This window comes from Panthera onca, chromosome F1 (assembly GCF_046562875.1).
Source record: "Panthera onca isolate mPanOnc1 chromosome F1, mPanOnc1 haplotype 2, whole genome shotgun sequence".
Taxonomy (NCBI): domain Eukaryota; kingdom Metazoa; phylum Chordata; class Mammalia; order Carnivora; family Felidae; genus Panthera; species Panthera onca.
In genome coordinates this window covers 18,485,013-18,506,697 of record NC_138355.1, presented here as the reverse complement: position 1 = coordinate 18,506,697, position 21,685 = coordinate 18,485,013, and the positions used below count along the sequence as shown (strand labels likewise).

The 21,685-nt window shown below is 38.7% G+C and overlaps 1 protein-coding gene across 4 annotated transcripts in view; it reads left to right on the top strand.

Annotated features, from left to right (window-relative positions):
* The window catches only part of SLC9C2 (solute carrier family 9 member C2 (putative)), an 86,837-nt gene that overhangs the window by 40,151 nt on the left and 25,001 nt on the right, over positions 1-21,685 (top strand). For all 4 annotated transcript variants that reach the window (XM_060643544.3, XM_060643543.3, XM_060643546.3 and 1 more), the window contains 7 exons: positions 6,384-6,481; positions 7,576-7,695; positions 8,884-9,082; positions 9,549-9,737; positions 13,490-13,639; positions 18,598-18,649; positions 21,069-21,217. In XM_060643544.3, the coding sequence (XP_060499527.3) occupies positions 6,384-6,481; positions 7,576-7,695; positions 8,884-9,082; positions 9,549-9,737; positions 13,490-13,639; positions 18,598-18,649; positions 21,069-21,217 (957 nt within the window). The remainder of the gene's footprint in view (positions 1-6,383; positions 6,482-7,575; positions 7,696-8,883; positions 9,083-9,548; positions 9,738-13,489; positions 13,640-18,597; positions 18,650-21,068; positions 21,218-21,685) is intronic.

Sequence of the window (21,685 nt, the reverse complement as noted above, 5' to 3'; positions counted from 1 at the left end):
ATACCTATTTAACTAAATATCTTCAAATATTTAAAACTGCTCTTATAAACTTAATGTATTTGAGTTTCTTTTATATAAAGTTCTCTTAAGTGCTTATTTGACTCTTATAAATTTAATAAATTAAAATACATCTAGTGAGCCAAAAATTCTCTTGAAATATTTAAGATTTAAGTTTTAAATGGTTTAATATAAGGAAGATTATATCTTTAAATTTATATATTATTATGTTATGTATTATTTATATTTAAAGTAAGGAAGATTACTAGGTAAAATCAAGTTTAAATCAACTTATCAAATTGCACATTTTAAATTGGGGTTATATTCTAATAAGACACATTTTATTCACTATTGCAAGCACACAAAAACATATACATATATTTGTTAAGCCAAGTCTATCTTTCTTATTTGTATTTTAAAACTTATTATTATGAAGAATTTCTAACATATACAGAAGTAGATATAATAGTGTAATGAATCCCTATGTACCCATGACCCAGCCTTAAAAACCAACATGAGAAACCTTGCCCCACCTGCAATCTCATTCACTACCCCACCTTCCGTATCATTTTGAAACAAATCCCAGATATTATATTATTTCATCTGTAAATATTTCAATTACAGATCTCTAAGTTTCAAAGTCTTTTAAAAAACATAGCAAAATATTAGTATTATACCTAGAAATTAATAATAACATCAAACATTGAGTGAGTGATCAAATTTCCAACTCTCATGAATATGATCAATGTGTATTTTCACAGTTCACATTTTTAAATTGAATTCCAGTACAGTTCCCACGTTGTAATTAATGGATAAGTCCTTTAAGTCTCTCTTTTTTTTTTTTTTTAATTTTTTTAACGTTTTATTTATTTTTGAGACAGGGAGAGACAGAGCATGAACGGGGAGGGTCAGAGAGAGAGGGAGACACAGAATCTGAAACAGGCTCCAGGTTCTGAGCAGTCAGCACAGAGCCCGACATGGGGCTCGAACCCACGGACAGTGAGATCGTGACCTGAGCCGAAGTCGGACGCTTAACCGACTGAGCCACCCAGGCGCCCCTAAGTCTCTTTTAATCTATAAATTCCTTCTCTTATTTTTTTCTGTTGAAGAACATACTTCTCCTTAATGCAAAAAAATTGATACCATATTTTCCTTCTTTTAAACAATTCTTTTTTTCTTCTTTTAAACATTTCTGAACTTAATTTAAAATATTCCCAGAGTTTGAAAATTTCTTATCAGAAGCAGTAGAGTATGGTCATAAATTTTTGATAGAGCCTCCTATTAAGAGGTGGTGCCTATATCCCTCCTCTTCCCCCCCCCCCCCACCACCTCATTGAATTTGAGCTGTTCTTGTGACCTGTTTTGACCAAAAGTATGTCAGAAGTGACTTTGGGAATGTTCTGGAGCCTAGGATTTGAGAAGATTTACAGCTTCCACCTTCTACTTTGAATACTGCCCTGAGATTATCATGTGAGCTGAAGAATGAGAGGCTGCATAAAAGTAAACTGAGGCACACAGCCAAGAGTCAGTACCCTACTACCAGACTTGTAAATAAATGTTAATTTAAAAGGGTGGGGGCAATAGACTCAAACTCTCAATGGTAGGAGATGCAAAGAATTGTGACCATATTTTTGTTTGTTTTTTCTTGTATGCTTCCCCCAACCAAGTTTTATTGAGTAATAATTGGCATACATTGCTGTATAAGTTTAATGCATAGAGTTGTGATGGTTTGATTTACATATATTGTGAAAAGATTACCACGATGGGTTTAGCTAACATCCATCTTCTCATATAATTGTAAGAAAAAGAAGAAAAGGAGAAAAGGAAAAAAGAATTAGGGTATAACCATATTTAATGTACTACACTGTGCTCACTGGCCACAAATATTCATATGCCTCCTATAAACAAAATACACTCATCCTTTTCTAAGACACACCCCCCTGCACCCCCTACACCAAGCTTCATCTTATTATGGCATTAGATTCAAAGTCTAGTATCTCATGATCTGCATTTGGTCTAGGTATGCTGAGGTTCCTTAGTTGTATCTCCTTAAGTATTATTCCTCTTGATCTAGAGACCTATGAACTAAGAAACACGTTATCTGTCCCCCACCCCCTCTCCATTTAGTGCTGATCAACAGACACTTCTGTTCAAGAAGGGGAAGAACAGGAAGTACTGATTAATCACTGGTGCATGGCAATTATGAAATCCCACTGGGCATAGGAACCAGTGCACCTCATTCTTTACATTTCCATAGAAAATAATCTATGTTTGTAACTGACTGGCCTTCTCAGTCTGATTTCTGTCAGTAGAAACTTGGGAGGTTTCTATTCATTTAGAATAGTTTCTGTCTCTTTTTGTCCAACCTGGTACAATTTAGTTAAAAACTTGTGTATTATAGTCCACTCCACTCCACAATTCCTTTTCAGATAGGCCATATGTCATAAGAGTCAGAGAAAGCCTTTGGTCTGCTTGAGAAGATAGACTGAGTACCAACTTTTAGTCTTTCAGTGGTCTTAACAAAGAGTCTTTGATCTTGATTTGATCTGGAACCTGAGGCCATATTTTACTGTCAGCACACTAGATTTGATCTTTACTTTTACATCTTTTGCCAGCTGAAAAGACTGCAATGAGAAACAAATTTTGTTTTCAACCTGGCAAATCGTGGAGCCTTTTTGCTAATTTCTGCTGCAGATTGAATTGTTTCTCTTTGCTTTCCCTAGCTCTTCCCATACTTTATCATAAGTAGCTTTAAAAGTTGATAGTTTTAGGGGTGCCTGGGTTAGCTCAGTGCGTTGAATGTCTGACTCTTGATTTGGGCTCAGGTCACGATCCCAGGGTTGTGGGATTGAGCCCTGCGTCAGGCTCTGCACTGAGGGTCGAGCCAGCTTAAGATTCTTTCTCTCTTCCTCTGCCCCTCTCCTCTGCTCATACTCTCTCTCTCTCTCTCTGTCTCTCTCAAATAATAAAAAAAAATTTAAAAAAAATTTAAAAGTTGATAGTTTTAATATTTCTAGAATGTTAGAAGTCTAGAAATGTTCTTAGCAGCCAGCTTCATAAGTTATTTGGGCACATTTTGCACCTTCGCAGTGTCCTCAGGTGACAGTATTGCCCATTGTGGTGCTCTTTGTAGCACAGCTTCCTCCCTCCCACCTCCAATACCAGTTTTTGTACTGTTCTCTCACTCTACTCACCCCCAAGTCCTAAAGCTAATGTTTTAGCCTTTGTTATGTAGGCTTTGAATAATTGGTACTGACTTCTGTTTTGGCTAGCCTTTTCTGTATATCAAAATGCCCCCGAACTTACTGGCTTAAAACAATGATTTATTATTTCTCACAGTTCTGTGGGTTGGCAATCTGGATGATTCTGTCATTGATCTTGGCTGGGAGCACTCATGTGTCTGTGGTCATCTCATAGTTCAGTGGGGTTGTGAATGTCCTCATTCACCAATTTGGCAGTTGATGCTGGTTGCCTTTCAGAGCACTTTGGTGGTCTTCCATATGGCCTTCTTTCTATCTTGCAGTAGAGTGGACTGGGCTTCTTCACAGCATGGTGGTCTCTGGGTTCCAACAGGGTGAGCGGAGAAGCTGCAAGGCCTCTAAATCCTGTGTTTTGGAACTTGAATATCATCATTTTTACTCCCATTCTATTAGTTAAAGCAAATCACAAAGCTAGCCAGAGTCAATGAGTGAAGAAGTGGACTCCATCTCTTAGGAGAAGCAGTAGCGTCAGTTGCAAAGGGGCATGGACACAGGAAGGCATGGATACGTTGGGGCTGTTTCTATAATGACCTACCACATTTACTTTTTTAAGCCAACAATCCCATGTAGTAGCCCACTCCATGTTGTCCTTTAATGGCTTTCCTGAGAGTGCCCTCTAGCGGCATTCCTCCCTGTTTTTGTGACCCCTTTCCTTTTTGGTCTCTTTCATGAGCTCCTCTCTTTCTTTTTATCTCTTTAATGTTTTCCTCAGAGCATGATTAATGTTTAATGTTTTCCTCAGAACAGTTAACTCTGTCCATCATTCTTCCCTTGTAATCTCTCCTTCTTTTTCCTTAGCTACGCTCATTTCAATGCTATCCACAGATGTTCCTCAAATCTATATTCTTCCTTCCCAAACTCTCACCACCATCTCTTTATACTCATAAGTTCAACTGTGGCTAGACATTTCTTAGACATATCGCTGGCACCTAAATCCACATTGAACTCATCTCAAACTGGCTCTTGTATTCCTAGTCTCAGTGAACGGGCTCATTACCTTATGTGATCACTCAGGTCAGTCCTCTTTCTCTCTCCCTCTCCAAGCTCTATCATTCTTACCTTCTAAATATTTGTCAAATATGCCCCTTTCCATTCTTGTGTCTATTAATTTAGGAAATTATAACCTCTTTCCTGAATAATAAGCTTCAACTGATCTCTCTACCTCCAATTTTTCTGCGGTCAAATCACGGGGATTTATCCAAAAGACAAATAGGACTATACCACCTTCCTGCTTAAAACCCTACAATGGCTCATCAGGTCCCACAGCATTTTCCTAAGTGAGTTCCAAAAAACATTTGCTCTGATCCACAGAATGTTGATAGGAACTGCATAACAACAACAACAAAAAGTTTCCATGCTCAAATTTGTTTGGGAAATTTCTCCAGGATAGATCATATGTTGGGTCACAAAGCAAGCCTTACCAAATCTAAGAAGATTGAAATTATGTCAAGTATATTTCCTTTATATCATTATAAAGTTGGTATAAAACTAGAAATCAATGGTATAAAATAGTATAAATGGTATAAAACTAGAAATCAATAACAGGAAGAAAACTGAAAAATTCACAAAAATATGGAAATTAGATAACACATTCCTGAAAAACCAGTGGGTCAAAGAAGAAATCAAAAGGGAAATCAGAAAATATCTTGAGACAAATGAAAATGAAAACACAACATAGCAAACCTTATAGGATGCAGCAAAAGCAGCTCTAAGAGGGAAATTTATAGTGATAGATGCCTACATTAAGAAAAAAGAAAGATCTCAAATAACCTAACTTTACACATCAGGAAAAGAAGAATTTGTTCTTTGGGCCCATTTTCATAAAGTTAGTAGGAAGAAGGAAATAATAAATATTTAAGCAGAAATAAATGAAATAGGACAAGAAAGACAACAGAAAAAAAATCAGTGAAACTGAGAGTTGTTTTTTGTTTTGTTTTGTTTTGTTTTTAAGATAAGCAACCTCACTGTAGTTTTGATTTTAGCCATTCATAACTCCTGTATATTCCAGCAACCTCACTCAGGGTATATGTCAGAAGGAAATGATAATAGGATCTCAAAGAGCTCTCTGGGCTCTCATGTTTCTTTCAGCATTATTTACAATAGCCAAGACATGAAAACAACCTAAGTGTCCATTGATGGATGAATAAAGAAAATGTTTATGTATCTATCTATTATCTATTTATCTATATCTAATGGAATATTATTCAATCATAGAACAGAAGGAAATCCTGCCATTTGTGAACATATGAATGGACCTTGAAGGCATTATGCTATGTAAAATAGACAGAGAAAGACAAATAGTATATGATTTCACTTGTGTGTGGAATCTGAAAAAAAAAAAAAAAAAAAAAAAAGCCAAACTCATAGAAACAGAGTGAAATGGTGGTTTCCAGGGCTGGAAGGTGGGGGAAATGAAGGAGGTGTTAAAATGTACACACTTTCAGTTATAAGATGAATAAGTTTTGGGGCTCTAATATACAGGATGGTGACTATACAATTCTGTATTACATACTTGAAAGTTGCTAAAAGAGTGGATCTTACATCACACACAGTCACACACACACAAATTGTAATTATGTGAGGGATGAATGTGTTAACTAATCTTATTGTGGTAAACATTTTCTGCAATATGTATGCATGTGTCAAATCATTACATTGTGCACCTTAAACTTATACAATATGTGTCAATTATATTGCAATAAACCTGGCAAAAAGGGGAAAAAAAGAACACAATTCACTTTTCTCTCCTGGTAGTTCCTTAAGAGGTTGAGATGATTAGTTAACCTTTGAATTAATACTTTGTACTATCCTGCTGTAGAAAGATGACACTGTGATACTATTTATACTACTGAGGAAAACTCTTTGAGTTGTGTAGATTTTGAGTTTCTGAAGCTAGGAAACTTTGTATCTTTTATTACATCCAGGATATTACTTTGCAAAAAATGAATATTTAGTAAATATTTAAATTGAATGGAATTTATTTCCTGCTACAGGAGATTTTTGCTAAAAGTATATTTTTCTATAATGAATGTAATAATAATAGTGACGGCTATGTAAAGGTCAAGTAGAGTATATTACATTTATGTTTTGGTCCTTTGTAATATTTATTTAAAATTGTATGTTTAGAGTAGCTTTGAAAAACAGTGTAATGATGGAACCCTCAGTGTAGAGGCAGCCCGGATATTGATCGGTGCAACCAAAAGCTATTGCCCCATCCAAGGAAAGTAAGTATAATATTTCTTAAATTGTTATTTCCAAAATCAAATGGGTATATGGATAAATAAAATTTAAAAGCTGAGAGTTAAATGTCCAGGTTGATCAATTTATCTCACCTATCCTCATCTATCTGTCCATCCATCTATCTATCCATCCCCTTATTTTACTTGTTTACCTTTTTTTCCCCTGAAGGTTAATAACTTTGGTGACATTAGGAGATTCTGGAAGAAGTGTAATTAGATAAGAGACTAGGGGAGCCATAAATGGAACTTATGTAGTTTCAGATACTATTATGATTATCCCATCTTTCTATCATATTTGCTAAGTTACTGGGTAGGGTAGGTAGGGAAGCCTGGAGCCTGTCATTAGGCTGCTTTCTCAGGTGGAGCAAGTCTTGAAGGAACTGACCCCACTGATGGAGTTAAATCTAGTGGGAAAAACTCAGGTGCCTGAGAGATATGTCAATATCTGGTCACAGTCCTGGTACAAATTAGCTAATGGATGATCTAAGACAAAGCTTGTGGGGGCAACAACGATAGGAAATTCTGTCTGGGTGATAGTTAACATTTCAGGAGTCTGGTAACCTATCTGGGAGATCTAACATCAGTTCCTAAAGTTTGGAAAGGGTAGAGCCTTCAGGGCCTTGGGGAGGCTTGGGTTAGGCAAGGCATGACAAAGGAGGGCTTGATTCTAGACCCCAAAAAATTGGTCTGGAGAAGCTTTAATTATGTGCTACCTCAAGCCAAGCATGGTTCAATGAACAGAGGCAGGAAGAGTTTCCTGTACCGTGACCATGAGTGGGTAGGTGGATGGATACAGAGGCTCAGGATGGTGCATTTAAAAAAATATTTTTAAGTTTATTTATTTATTTTGAGAGAGAGGGAGAGCACAAGCAGGGGAGGGGCAGAGAGAGAGGGAGACAGAGAATCCCAAGCAGGTTCTACACTGCCAGCCCAGAGCCCCACATGGGGCTCGAACTCACAAACCATGAGATCATGACCTGAGCCAAAATCAACAGTTGGGTGCTTAACCAACTGAGCCACCCAGGTACCTCCAGCACTTGACTTTTATTATAACATATGTGTATATTTTTCTCTGTTAGATTCATGAGTATTTACGATGTTTCAACTTACGTAAGAGCTAGAAGTTGGCTTATGAAGTTTAAAAACATGTTAACTTTTTTGGAATATCATAAAGATAAGGCACTTCTTATTCTATATGGGTAAGTATTATAAACCGTAATAGCAATAGACAAAAATATAACCTTTTCTACATTGTCAGCATTGATTACATTGATTTTCCTTATTAAGAAAAATCAACTAATAGTATGGTCAACTCTTATTGATTGAGTGGTGATGGAGCAGAGTTCTTGCTTCTCTTTCCCCACCCTGTTTTGGCAACTTTGCTGATATCTTTATTAGAGAGTAGGTAGAGAGAAGAATAAAAGAATGGTCACATTTGGACTCTTTAAGGGTTAACTGCCATGTCTAAAGGTCATGTTACAAACTGGACTGCTTTCACATCCTTCTGGTATTCTTCTGGGTATAACAGTGATCAGGGGAGAGAAAGAGCAAACTCATGGTCTGTAACTTCCTCTCAGTTTCATCTGTGCCAAGGGGTGGCTCTGTTGATGTCCATTACTAGGAAAAACACAACATGGCCTTAATAATAGCCGTAACCAATTTACCAACAATAGCTGTAACCAAACAGTCACAAGATACAGATTTCACTGAACTTGTGTAAAGTTTTCCCTTTAGTATATAAGTTGTGAACTTACATACTTTTTAGAGCAGGAAGACAGGTTTTTCTACTAAAGAAAGATGTCAACATGAGAAATGCCAGAAATATTAATGCTACTAAATTTTAAGTGGGCATTGACATACATTTCATAACAAATTCTGATGATTAAAAAATTTTTTTTCCATTAAGTTTGAAGAGAAATATAAGAAATTCAAATCCTAAGGTCTTGACATATATCCAGGTAACCTATTTTTCTTGGGCTCTACTTAGGATGGATTGAAAAAAACAAAAACAAAATGACATTATAATTACTGAATAAAATATTTTTTCCTGTTCTTATTTTAAATGATGCTGATGTTTTTCTCTAAATTTATTTGTTTCTTGCTTTTGATGTCTGAATCTTTGCCTTGTTTCCTATGTACTATTAGCTTTGATTTTAAAAAATCCTCCCCATCCTGATATAAATTAGTAAGAACTGTATTTTTTATCTTTTTCTATTATGATTATTGTGTATAGAAAGTATGCTTTAGGTTTTTGCTTATTTATTTTATGTTTGTGTACTCTTCTTCAAGTTAATGTTAATGATTTGTTAAAACAAATGTTGAACTTCAGATCTTAATTGTTATATTTTTAAAGTGATCTAACATTGTATTTGGTCTCTTTTTTTCAGAAATAATAAATTTCTGCTTTTTGTATATCACATTGTATTTTCAGAAGAATTTGAATATGCAGGACATGTTATAACATTAATATACATTTATCCCATGATAGTGCATCTATGGCCAATGGCAAGAGAGTTAAATGTGTCAGCACTTATGTCAATAAACTACTATTTTGTATTTTTATATATATTTCAATCAGCACTGAAGGTACTGTTTAAAATAGAAATGTATCCAATAAAAAGAATAATTCAGATATTTTTAATCTATTTTTGTCATATGCAAAAAATAAATAAGGGGATAAACCCAACTTGGTTTGCTAGGTCCTTGTCATAAGATGAGAACCATTTTTTAGGATAAATGCTTCAAAGATCATTTGTCAGCACCAGTGTTTTCATACTTTATTATTAATAGTATTGCAAAAACTCTGTTTACTGCTGTTTTTAACTGCTTGTTTTTGGCACTTCAACTTCATTATAGATTATATTTTGAATCAAATTATAATTTCTGATGTTGGAGATTAAAAATAATTTTTCTGAAATTCTAAATGAATAACTTAAAACTCAACTTTTGGAATGTAACTCACTTGTAGTTGAGGATTTAACTGTTAATGTCAAAGATCCATCACTGTATAGGTGCTATGAAATAACATACGTTCTCTTTGTTTTCCAAATAGATAATAATTTTGAAAAGGAAATATTTTCGTGAATATTGGAATACTTTGGACTTTTTTATCATGCTCCTTGGAATCATTGATATCTTTTGTATATACTTTGTCAAATTGAGACAAGACAATTTTGTTCTTATTCAGGTTACAGTAATACTAGGATATTTCAGAATACTTAGGTTTATTCCTCTCATCAAGGTAAAATGTCACATTTCTAAATATTGGGGTTTTTGTCCTACACTGTTTGTTAGATGTGTTAACAAACCTCATTATCTTGAAGGAAACAGAGAAGGAGCTCTCTTTTTTTTTTTTTTTTTTAATTTTTTAACGTTTATTTATTTTTGAGACAGAGAGACAGAGCATGAACAGGGGAGGGGCAGAGAGAGAGGGAGACACAGAATCTGAAACAGGCTCCAGGCTCTGAGCCATCAGCACAGAGCCTGACGTGGGGCTTGAACTCATAAACCGCGAGATCATGACCTGAGCCGAAGTCAGACGCTTAACCAACCAAGCCACCCAGGCGCCCCGAGAAGGAGCTCTCTTTACTTGGAATGCTGTCTCTACAGGTGTCTGTATGGTTCACTTTCTCATCTTCTCACAGAGGCTCCCCTGACCAGTCTGTGTAAAATGGCATCCTGCCTCCCCACCCCAGCCAGCTCTCCACCCCATGTTTCTGATGCTCTTGTACCTGCTTAAGGTTTAGCTTTTCCTCATAGCACTCATTACCTTTGTACTGTATGTTGTGTGTACTCTCCACAAGGTAGGGATCTTCATTTTGGTCACTGATGTAACGTCCGGTTCTAGAATGGTACCTAGCATGTAGTGAGTTCTTAATAGATATTTGTTGAGTGAATGAATGAAAATGGTGGTGCCACTTAAAGCAGGGTGACCCAGAAACAAATTCTCCAAGCTTTAGTAAAATTTGCTCATAGATCCCTAACTGTGCAGAAGCATGAAAGTTATTTTCCCTGCAGCCCATGTCTATATAGCATACCGCCTATGGAATTTGATTTTACTCTGGCCTTCAATCTCTGCAACAGATATTAGTCCTTCTTTCTATGCTTCTGGTTTTGATTTTCAGATTTCCAGTCTCAGCTCCTAAACCTCCCATCTTTCTTTCCAATGGAGTTGTCTTATACAGCTTTTAACTTGGGAGCTTTACCTTTTTATTTTTTAAGTGAATTAATTAATTTTGAGAAAGAGAGAACAGGGGAGGAGCAGAGAGAGAGAGAGGGAGAGAGAGAATCCCAAGTAGGCTCTGCATTTTGAGCATAGAGCCGGGCACAGGGCTCGATCCCACAAACCATGAACTCATGACCTGAGCGGAAATCAAGAGTTGGACGCTTAACCAACTGAGCCACCCAGGCACCCCTTAACTTGGGAACTTTAGATGGTTTTGCTTGCCACTGTATTTTTTTTTTTTTTTGAGTGGTTGAATTCTTATCCTGTCAAGTGAGTTTACTGGTATGTACTGAAGTTATAAAAGATTAATATTTTTTTCAAAACCTGCTGTAAACCCTGGTGAAAAAGGCATTCATTAATCTCCTCCATGTAGTTCCCATTCTCCAAGAAATTTAGTAGTCCTCTTAAAGACAGAATTGTTTGAATGCTCAGACTTGCACTTGTAGACTTTATTTTCTATTCCTTCCTTGATTCTGTGTCAATGTTACCAAGCCTCGGCGTTCATAAGAGTTATTACACAGAGTTGTATATACAAAAGCTGCTTTAAGTGGTAATTTTGATTATTCGTGATTTTGCTCTATGACTGAGTTTACAGCCAAGTGCCCACCTAAGGTATAACCCCACTGGAACACAGACTATTCTAGAAATCAGGATATGTAGCATGAGGCTAAGTCTTAAAATGGAAGGGAGAGGGGCGGCTGGGTGTGGTTCAGTCAGTTAAGCGTCCAACTTCAACTTAGGTTATGATCTCATGGTTCCTGAGTTCAGGGCCCGCGACAGCTCAGAGCCTGGAGCCTGCTTCAGATTCTGTGTCTCCCTCTCTCTCCGTCCTTCCCCTGTTCACACTCTGTCTCGCTCTCTCAAAAATAAAATAAATATTAAAAAAAATTTTTTTTAATGGAAGGGAGAAGTTTCCTTATGTCATCCATTTTTATACAGTGACTGTATGCAGATGAAGGTAAAACAATCACTGTGGAAGTAATACTTTGTGGAAATGTCTCTCTGAGGGAAGTAAAGATTTAAAGATGTGTTATTGTACAAGTCAAATCTATTCAGAGTATGAACCAGTTGCTGCTTCTGTCCAGCACACTTGACAAATCTCAATGAAGTATATTTAAGGAATTAATATAATCAGGATCAACTTTTTCTCTTGAGCATTTACTATGTTCCAGGAAGTGTGCAAAGAACTGTACGTTCGTGATCTAATTAAACGATTGCAATAACTCCGTGAAGTAGGTGTTACCACTATATAAAGTCAGGTGCTCTAATAGCCAGTCCTCAGCACAATGTGGCTTTCAAAAGAAACCTGTATTGGAAGGCTTGGAAGAATGATGGAGATTTTTACTTTAAATCCTCTTAGGAACAGCTCATGGGGGGATTAGTGCATCACAGAATGAAACTTTGTAAAAATCCTCTTCTATCTCTCCCTCTGCCCAAAGTTACACAACTATCAGAGTGTCTAAAAGTCTCTTCTTTCTCTGCTCTTATAATTCCTTTGCTATGATGTTCTTTTCTTCTTCTCATGTTCCTCCTTTGTTACTTGGTTCCTCACCATCTGCCCTGCAGTCTGATGTGACTCTCTCTGTAATTGACTGCATTCTTTTATTTTTTTAAGTTTGTTTATTTTTGAGAGAGAGCACGCAAGTCGGGAGGAACAGAGAGGGAGAGAGTGAGAATCTGAAGCAGGCTCCAGGCTCTGAGCTTTCAGCACAGAACCTGACGTGGGGCTCGAGCTCACGAACCACGAGATCATGACCTGAGCCGAAGTTGTGCGCTCAACGGACTGAGCCCTCCAGGCGCCCCTTGACTGCGTTGGTTTTTGAGGAGCACCTCAGTTGGACTTTGGGTACTTAAGTATTATTATCCTCATCTTACAGATGAGGAGACTGAGTCCTCAAGGTTGCAAGTAACTTGCTGAAGGTCACAGGGCTAATGAATAGTAGAGCTGGTCCTTGAGCCTAGGAAGGTTTATATTTAAAACCCCATTCTGTTCAGGGCACTTGGGTGGCTCACTCGGTTAAGCCTCTGACTTCGGCTCAGGTCACGATCTCACAGTCTGTGAGTTCAAGCCCTGTGTCAGGCTCTGTGCTGACAGCTTAGAGCCTGGAGCCTGCTTCGGCTTCTGTGTCTCCCTCTCTCTCTGCCCCTCCCCGACTCATGCTCTGTCTCTCTCTCTCTCTCAGAAATCAATAAACATTAAAAACAAAACAAAACAAAAAACGCATTCTGTTCAATCACCACACTCTCTTGTTTCAGCTTAGGATTTGAGAAATTTAGAGCTGAGAAGTATCTTTAATACCCACTGTTCCTTATCTTGCAAGTTAAGAAACTGAGGGGCAGAGGGATGATTGATTTAGTCGGTGACTATCATGCAGGTTAGGAGACCGCTTGTCTCCTGAAATCTGGGGGTGTGGAGAATGGGGGGTAAAGGCAGTGGTGAGGACTTCCCTCACCAGGTATGCATTGACCTTTCATTCCTTTGAAGAGTGGCTCTTAAACTTGAGTGCGCATAGATAGACTCACCTGGAGAACTGGTTAGGACAGATTTCGGAGCCCAGCCCCGGAGTTTCTGGTTCAGAGGGTCTAGAGGAAGGCCTGAGAATTTGCATTTCTGACAAGACTCTGGGTAGTGCCCGCTGCTCCCTCAGATGACACTTTGAGAATGCCCAGGGTGCTTCTATGTCTTACGTCACACTGCCTGCAAGAGGAGGGTGCTTTTCCTCATCAAATGTTCAGGCTTTTTTTTTTTTTCCTCTTCACTGTTCCAGATAATAATACCACTACTGATAAATATTGTCGATGTGCAGATCAAAAAGCGCCTCCACTTGATGTATAGTATTACAAAAGGTTATGTCAAAAGTCAAGAGGATACCAAATTTTTAATAAAACAAATTTCCAGCCGAGAATCAATATATCAGGTGAGAGACAAGCCCTGGTCACTTGGGAAAACAGTCGTTTGGGTGTATGTCTTTTAACACTACTTCTGAATGTATTTAAATTTTTTTTTAGCTTATTTATTTTTTGAGAGAGAGAGGGAGCTGAGGAGGGCAGAGGGAGAGAGAGAATCTCAAGCAGGCTCCACACTGACAGTGTAGAGCCCAATGCAGGGCTCGAACTCACAAGCCTTGAGATCATGACCTGAGCCAAAATCAAGAGTTAGAAGCTTAACTGACTGAGCCACCGGGGTGCTCTTACTTCTATAAGTGTTTGACCCAATGGATAAATTGTAGCAAGTAAAGGGCCATTCGATGGTTTATTACATTATCCGAGGTGCTGAGGTGCCACAGAGAACAGTCTTTGCTCTTTACCTTTCAGGTATCTTTATCAAGCTCATTTATGATCTTCATAGAAGACAATCTATCTCTTTGTTTTTATTTTCTGAATGCAGACTTGAGATCCGTCTGTCTTTGTAACCCTCTCTAAAAGGTAGGGCAAGTTGGAAAAGGCTTCCTGCAGGAATCAAAACTCGAATGAGCCTTCAAAGAAAGGGTAGGTCTAAAGTGGGGAGGAGGAGAGAGGGCAAGAGAACAAAGATTTGACAGTGAAAGCTGGAAATGCTGGTGCCGAGAAGTGGCCGAGTTGTGGTATGTATGTACGTATGTAATTGTTCAAGACCTTCCTTATTTGCAGGCAGTGTGACGTAAGTACCAAGTGGGAGACGAGGACGTAAGCATACTAGGTACTTGAAGATGCAGTGAATCACCTGCTAACTAGGTTCCCTCATGCCAGGCCGTCTGTCCCAGGCCCCTCTGCAATTCAGTAGAGTAATGTTCCTAAAGGACTATTTCAAGTTTCATATGTGACTTTCTGCTTTAAGAGTATTCAGTGGCTCTGCATGGCCCGAAGGGTAAGGTCTTTGAACCGAAATATGTATGTGTGTGTGTGTGTATATATATATATATATATATATATATATATATATATATATATATGTACGTGGGTGTGGGTGTGGGTGTAGAGAAGAGAGAACACAGAAAAGATGGTAAAAAATCATCATGCATAATTTTACAACTTGAAACTAATAAAATGTGAGAAATACAAGTATCCCTCCCTGCGCCCCACTTCCCAGAGACCGCCCTGTATTAACCGTTCTCGTGTTAATTCCTCTACTGCTTGCCACGATAATTTTAATAATATGACATGTATTTAACTCTTGATTCATTATCTCTAAACAGACTTTATTGACTCTCTGCCATGAAGTATAAGGAGATTAAGACATTGCTTTAGCCTTTTATTTTTCTCCCTGTCTTAAATTTTGGAGCCATTATTTTTACATAGAAAAGGTTTATAACATTTACATTCTATTCTGTAAGTATAATTAAGTCTTCATTCTTTTCAAGAAATGACTCCATACATGGAAAACCAAAAAAACAACCTTTACTTTGTTATGATTATGTATAAATATTATTCACTGTAGAAACTACCATTGGATTCAACCCATAACAAAGGAAATACGATCAATATCATTAAACATCTACTACTTAAAAGACACTCTTTTGAGTGAAACAGTCAAATGGTTAATTAAAAAAATTTTTTTAAACTATCTTCCTCTTTTCTTTTGCTTATGGATTCCTTAGCCACTCTTTCTGGAGTCCCATGCGAGCCTCCTTTTTGCTTTCCTTTCATCATGCTAGATTACGCCCATAAGTAATTTTTTCCATAGGTGATGTATGGGCTTCAGTGTGCAAAAATCTTTGTATTTTGCTCTTAGAATTATGGACTCCAAAGCTATTTTCTTGAAGATATCGCCATCCGTCTTTAGCATTGCTGGTACAAGTCTGACTTTACTTGTGCTTTTGTAGGTGACTTTTTTCTCTTCGTTTAGAGGCTTCTGGGATTTTCTCCTTGGAGTTCTGAAATTTCACCAGAATGTGTCTAGATGTAATTAAAAAAAAAGTTATTGAGGTGCCTGGCTGCTGGCTCAGTCAGAAGAGCACGTGACTCTTGATCTCGGGGTTGTGAGTTGGAGCCCCATGTTGGGTGTAGAGATCACTTAAAATTTTTTTAAAGTAAAAAAATAAAAATAAATGTAAAAACGTGATCCCACACAGCACTTGGTGGAGTTTTCATAATTAGAAGATTGCCATCTTCCTTCCATCACCTCTTTGATTGTTCCCTCCCCTGTTTCTATTTTCTCCTTCAGCAACCTTAATTTATTTATTTAAAAGATTAATTTAATTTTTTTTTTTTCTTTTTCGAAAGAGAGAGTGTGAGCAGGGAGAGGAGCAGAAGGAGAGAAAGGGAATCTCAAGCAGGCTCCATCCTCAGCGTGGAGCCCTACACCAGGCTCGATCCCACAACCCTGGGGTCATGACCTGAGCTGAAATCAAGAGTCAGACGTTCAACTGACTGAGCCACCCAGGCGCCCAGCACCCTTTTAAACACAGTTTTGAATTTCTGGATTTAGTCCTTGTTTCATGTTTTCTCATAACTTCCTACTCTTTCCTCTTTGCAGTGAGAACCCCCCACCCCGCTTGATTTTCCATGTTCCGAATTTAGTCTGTAGCTATGTTTATTCTGCTATTCAGCCCATCTATTACATTCTCTTTCTTTTCTTGACTGAACGCTTTCTTATCTCCACGTACTGTGATTGCTTCTTCTCATTGAAACTAGTTCCTTTATTTTTTTAAACAAATGTGATATTCCCTTGAATCTCTTTATTTAAATTTTGTTGTTGCTGTTGTTTCCTGTAGTAGTTCTGCTTCGTTGAGGTTCATTCTTATATTTGTCATGCTTGGTGCTTGTCTTTCATTCTGTTTTCCTCTGCCCAGTGTTTGGTGACTTTTGGTAGTATTTTCTCAGCCTAAGTGAGACTCTTGACTTGTAACCTGACAATGAATTTAAATCCTAATTACTGAGGACCTAGATCTAATGATCTGTGTGTGTACATAAAATCAGGGATGGCCTGGGGGTTATGTCTTCTGCTTGTTGTGCCTAATTTTTTGTGATGACTGTTAGTTACCTCAGGCCCTCAGCCAATAAAGAGAGGCTTTTTCTGAATGAAATTCAGGAGAGGAAAATAGGCTGTGAAGATACCTACCTTAATATTTTAATTTTAATTTCTAAAATACATAAAAAGATTAGTTGTTAAATATCTTCAGAATTTAAGATTTTCTTTTATAATCAGGGAACACTCTAGAATAGCTGAATTTTAGCAAGGCATCTGACATCTTTCATGACATCTTTATAGATAAGCTAGAGAACTATTATCTAGATTTATCAAAGAATTATTGAGCATTGGATCAAATGTGCAATAGAATCCTACCTTGTTGATTTACTTCGAATATTAGATAAGACAATTAAAAGAACTATGGAAAGTCTAGATTGATCTATAATAGAAAGAAGATAGAGCTCTTCATAGGAGAAAAGATTTCAGAAAGAGGAATAGGAGAGAAGAAAAACAGCTGCCAGTGGTGGGAGGTAATGCGTTTTGAGGAGTTGAGGAGAAGGCAGAGATTTGGGGGCCGTGGCCTCGAAGTGTAAGAGATGAAACAAATTCTCCTTTAGAATTTTTAAAGGCGACCTCAGTACCGATTTAAATATTTTTTGAGATATTTAGATATCAAACTCGTGTGTATTCTGAAAGTGTTGTGGTTCAAAAACTGACCAGTGACAGCTCACGTTTAGAGGAGTCACATGTGCCCAGCCTTAAGTGATTATATTCTATTTGTAGGTAGGCATCGGTTCCTATGCTGTCTCGCGCAGGTCATTCTCTGGCATTTTTACAGAGTTGCTATGGAGCCAGTTCAGTTTGAAGGGGGCTGTGCACCTGTGCAAGCAGGGCGGGACCACGGTTTGTGGGTGCCAGCTATTAATTTGTCACCTTCCCAATATTGATTCAATGTTTTCAAGTGAGAAGAAACAACTTAATAAAAATTGTATATCTCGTTCTTATATTCAAAATGAGAGATTTCTTACATGTGATTTTTCTAAACCAAAACAACAACAACAACGAAACTTAACTTCAGCTACTTAAACTTTATAATAAGCCAGTAAATAGCACCGTGTTAGCTACCGTTCCCTGTAAATAGCACTATGCCACGTGTTATTTGGGCACAGAGTTTCAGTCATCTATGCCCTACAATCCTGGGGAAATGTCAGTTGTGTGGTCCCGGGGCTGTTGTGTGGCCAAGTGCAAGCTCCAGAAAGATTAAAGGTGGAGAATAAGCTCCACGAAGAGCAGTAGCGGGGACATGGCAGGCATTTGACCAAGACCTATTGTATGATTGAACAGAGCTTACACCATGGTTAACCCTTGGAGTAGAGCTATTTCCTAGGTATGTCAGGAGTTCTCAGTAGGAAACATCAACTAACAAAAGCCATAGTTTCTCATTATTCTACTTGGTCTTGTGCTCCTGATAGACAGGCTGCCCAAACAGCTGCTCAGTTGGCTATCCCAAACCGGAGCGCTATCTGTGAGAATTCTCCTTGGTGCAGAGTGGAATACACACCAACCTTTCCTGGGGCACCTGGGTGGCTCAGTCACTTAAGCATCTGACTCTTGATTTCCGTTCAGGTCGTGATCTCTCGGTTTGTGAGTTTGAGCCCCACATCAGACTTTGTGCTGCCAGTGCTGAGCCTGCTTGGGATTCTCTCTCTCTCTCTCTCTCTCAAAAATAAATAAATAAACATTTAAACACACTAATCTTTTCTGCGAAATGCTAGGTCCAGTAGCTATGTAAGCTACTGACTGCATTGTATTTGTTGTAATATGAGGAGGAGCATGGGGAGAGCGGCAGACTCGGCACAGAGGGAAGACTTGAGCTAAACATCTTCCCCAAGTCACAAACTAAGTGGGATTTCTTCTTCTCAGATTTTAAAGGCAGACACACACTTGCCATAATAAGAAATTAATGTCTTTCTTAACTTCTTACAGAAATTATATGAAATTTTGGAAACCAACAAACGAGATGCCATCAAAGAACTTGGTAAGTAGTTGGAGTATCTGATTTCCTGAAATCACATGCTATTATCCCATCATTTAGCCACGGGAAGCCAAGTTCATACTCATCTTCGATTACTCATTTATTCATCCAATGAGCATTTACTGAATGCAGGCAGTAGGCCAGGTATGCCAAAAATGCAGAGCCAGGCGGAAGGTATGAGAATATCAATGGATAATTGCAGAAAGTTAGAGAAGGTCTTGTACTGGCCATGGGAGTGTAGAGGAAAGAATGAGGGGTGTGGAGAGTGGCTTAAGATGGCAGGTTCCTTAAGGCTGTCAGAAAAAGACACAAGGCGATTACATTTGACAAAGGGTGCTTTGTTTTGTTCTACTTTGCTTACAAGCATACTCAGGAATGTGGGGCTACAATCTCTTGACATTTCTAGTCTCTCTGCTTGCGTTGAAGCACACAGCAGGAGCCCTAGGGTTTTATACAAAGCTTCTTGGGTCTGCTCTCCTCATAAGGGGCTGTGGGGCAGGCTGTGACTGTGTGCCAAAGTATCTGGGAGAGAGCCCTGGCATATAGTAGGTTCTTGATAAACGGATGTTACTATAAAAGAGATGAAGTGAAATTACTTTGTACTCATAGCCACATTGTAAGATGCCAAATGGATTTATGAGGATCATACTTTCCAAATCAAAATTAGAAGAACATGGCCTAATGAATGACATTGTGAATTTGGAGACAATAGGTCAGAATATTTCGGCACTGTCTCAGATAACCCAGGACCCATTGTTGCCTTTACACATAGAGATAGATTTTTATTTCTGTGCTTTTATTTACTTATTTTTTAATGTTTATTTTTGAGAGATAGACAGAGCGTGAGCGGGGGAGGGGCAGAGAGAGAGGGAGACACAGAATCTGAAGCAGGCTCTAGGCTCTGAGCTGTCAACACAGAGCCCGATGCGGGGCTCAAACCCACGAACCATGAGATCATGACCTGAGCCAAAGTTGGACGCTTAACCGACTGAGCCACCCAGGTGCCCCTATTTCTGTGCTTTTAAAGATTAGGGGTGTAGGAGCTGCTATCTCATATTATGCTTTAGATTCATATGGAATATTACAAAGTTTTCTTGATTCAGTCCTGTAAAAGGGAATGCCTGTTCCCACAAGGTTACTGCAACTGATTATTGAATGCTAATTATGTCAGGAACTGTGTTATCAGCTTTATGTGCATTATCTCATTTAATCCTTGTAATTACTCCAAGAGGCAGATACTATTACTGTCTTCACTTTATAGATAATGAAGCTGAGGTTTAGAAAGTTTAATGCGCCTCAAGGCATGTGGGTGGTAAGTGCTGAGCTAGATCTCGAGCCCAGGTGCACCTGACACTGAAATCTGTTCGTGATCACGCTATCCTTCATTTTAGCGGCCAGCTCATGGTCGTTCAAAAAAAAGTTTGAGTAGCAACCTTGGGTGGCTCAGGGGATTAAGAGTCTGACTCTTAATTTCAGCTCAGGTCATGATCTCACCGTTTGGGAGTTCCAGCCCTGCGTCAGATTCCACGCTGACAGCGCAGAGCCAGCTTGGGATTCTCTGTCTACCACCCTCTCTGCCCTTCCCCAACTCATGCATTCTCTCTCTCTCTCTCTCTCTCTCTCTCTCAAAAAAATATACATAAACTTAAAAAAAAAAGTTTGAGTACCTTCCAGATGTCAGGCATTAAAAAAATTTTTTTTATGTTTATTTTTGAGAGAGAGAGAGAGGGAGAGAGAGTGGGGTAGGGGCAGAGAGAGAGAGGGAGACACAGAATCCAAAGCAGGCTCCAGGCTCTGAGCTGTCAGCACAGAGCCCGATACGGGGCTCAAACTCACTGACTGTGAGGTTATGACTTGAGCCGAAATCCGATGCTTAACTGACTGAACCACTCAGGCGCCCCGGATGTCAGGCATTTTGCTTAATGTCAGGATGACAAAGATGAAAGAGACGCTGTTTTTGCCATGTCTTCCAGTCCAGGTCATGACTTCCTGTGTTCATTAAAGAGGAAAAGCTATGCCATTTGATCTCAGAAATCCCCACCAGCTGAAGCCAGGGGTCTCTTTCATGAAGCCATTTATGCGTTCACCCAACAAAAGTTATATGATGTGAAGGATCAAATAAGTAAGGACCAAAATCCCACACTATAGTAGGTTCCATAATGGAGATATGTAGGACATGCCATGGGAATAAAGAGGAGAGAGTGATTCTCTCCTAGCTGGTGGGGGACGCCAGTTTTCAATATTCTCATCCATAAAATGCAGATGAAAATAGCTCTAGTCCTACCGGCCTCGCATGTTCTGTATGAAGCAGGAATAAAAGGATATTGTGTAAGCACTTTGGAATTTACAAACTATTACACACATATTAGTTATTATCATGGTTATGGCATTGTATGCTTACTGACGGTTATATTTGCTTCAGGACTCATAGAGCACGAGGGTCGTGATGTTGTCATTGCTTTGAAGACTAGGCAGGCAATCCGGAACGTGATTGCTAAAGCTCTGAAAAACCTCACCTTCCTTTGGTCAAGAGGCATTATTGATAAACATGAGGGCATCGAGATGAATAAGGTAATAAAGCAATTATCCACGTTGCTTGATTCCATGAGCCCAACACCCGAGGCTGCATTGTTACTTGAGCAGAATGTAAGGAGTGAGGGAGATTAAATCGGGTGTTAGCTGTAATTTGCCTGGAGCCTTTGTTAATGCCAGTGGCAGTTAGTGCCAGTGCGACCTGGTATACACCATGTCAAAACTATTTGGTTGCAAGTAACAGAAACCAACTTGAGCTAGACCTTGCCAAGAAATGGGGCTGGGGGGTTTATTATAAAGACATAAGAGTGCCTAACCAAACCCATGGTAGCCAGACCATATGGCCATGCCTGAGGAAGGGACCTGACTGTGGACCTGGAAAGCTTTCCGGGTTCTCCATTTCCTGTGAGGGTTGCCGTCTGTGGCCTCTTCTTTTGGCTCCCTCTACAAACTCATTAGATTTTTCTGCTTGTCTATCCACTGGTGGAATGTGTATTGCCCAGGCCA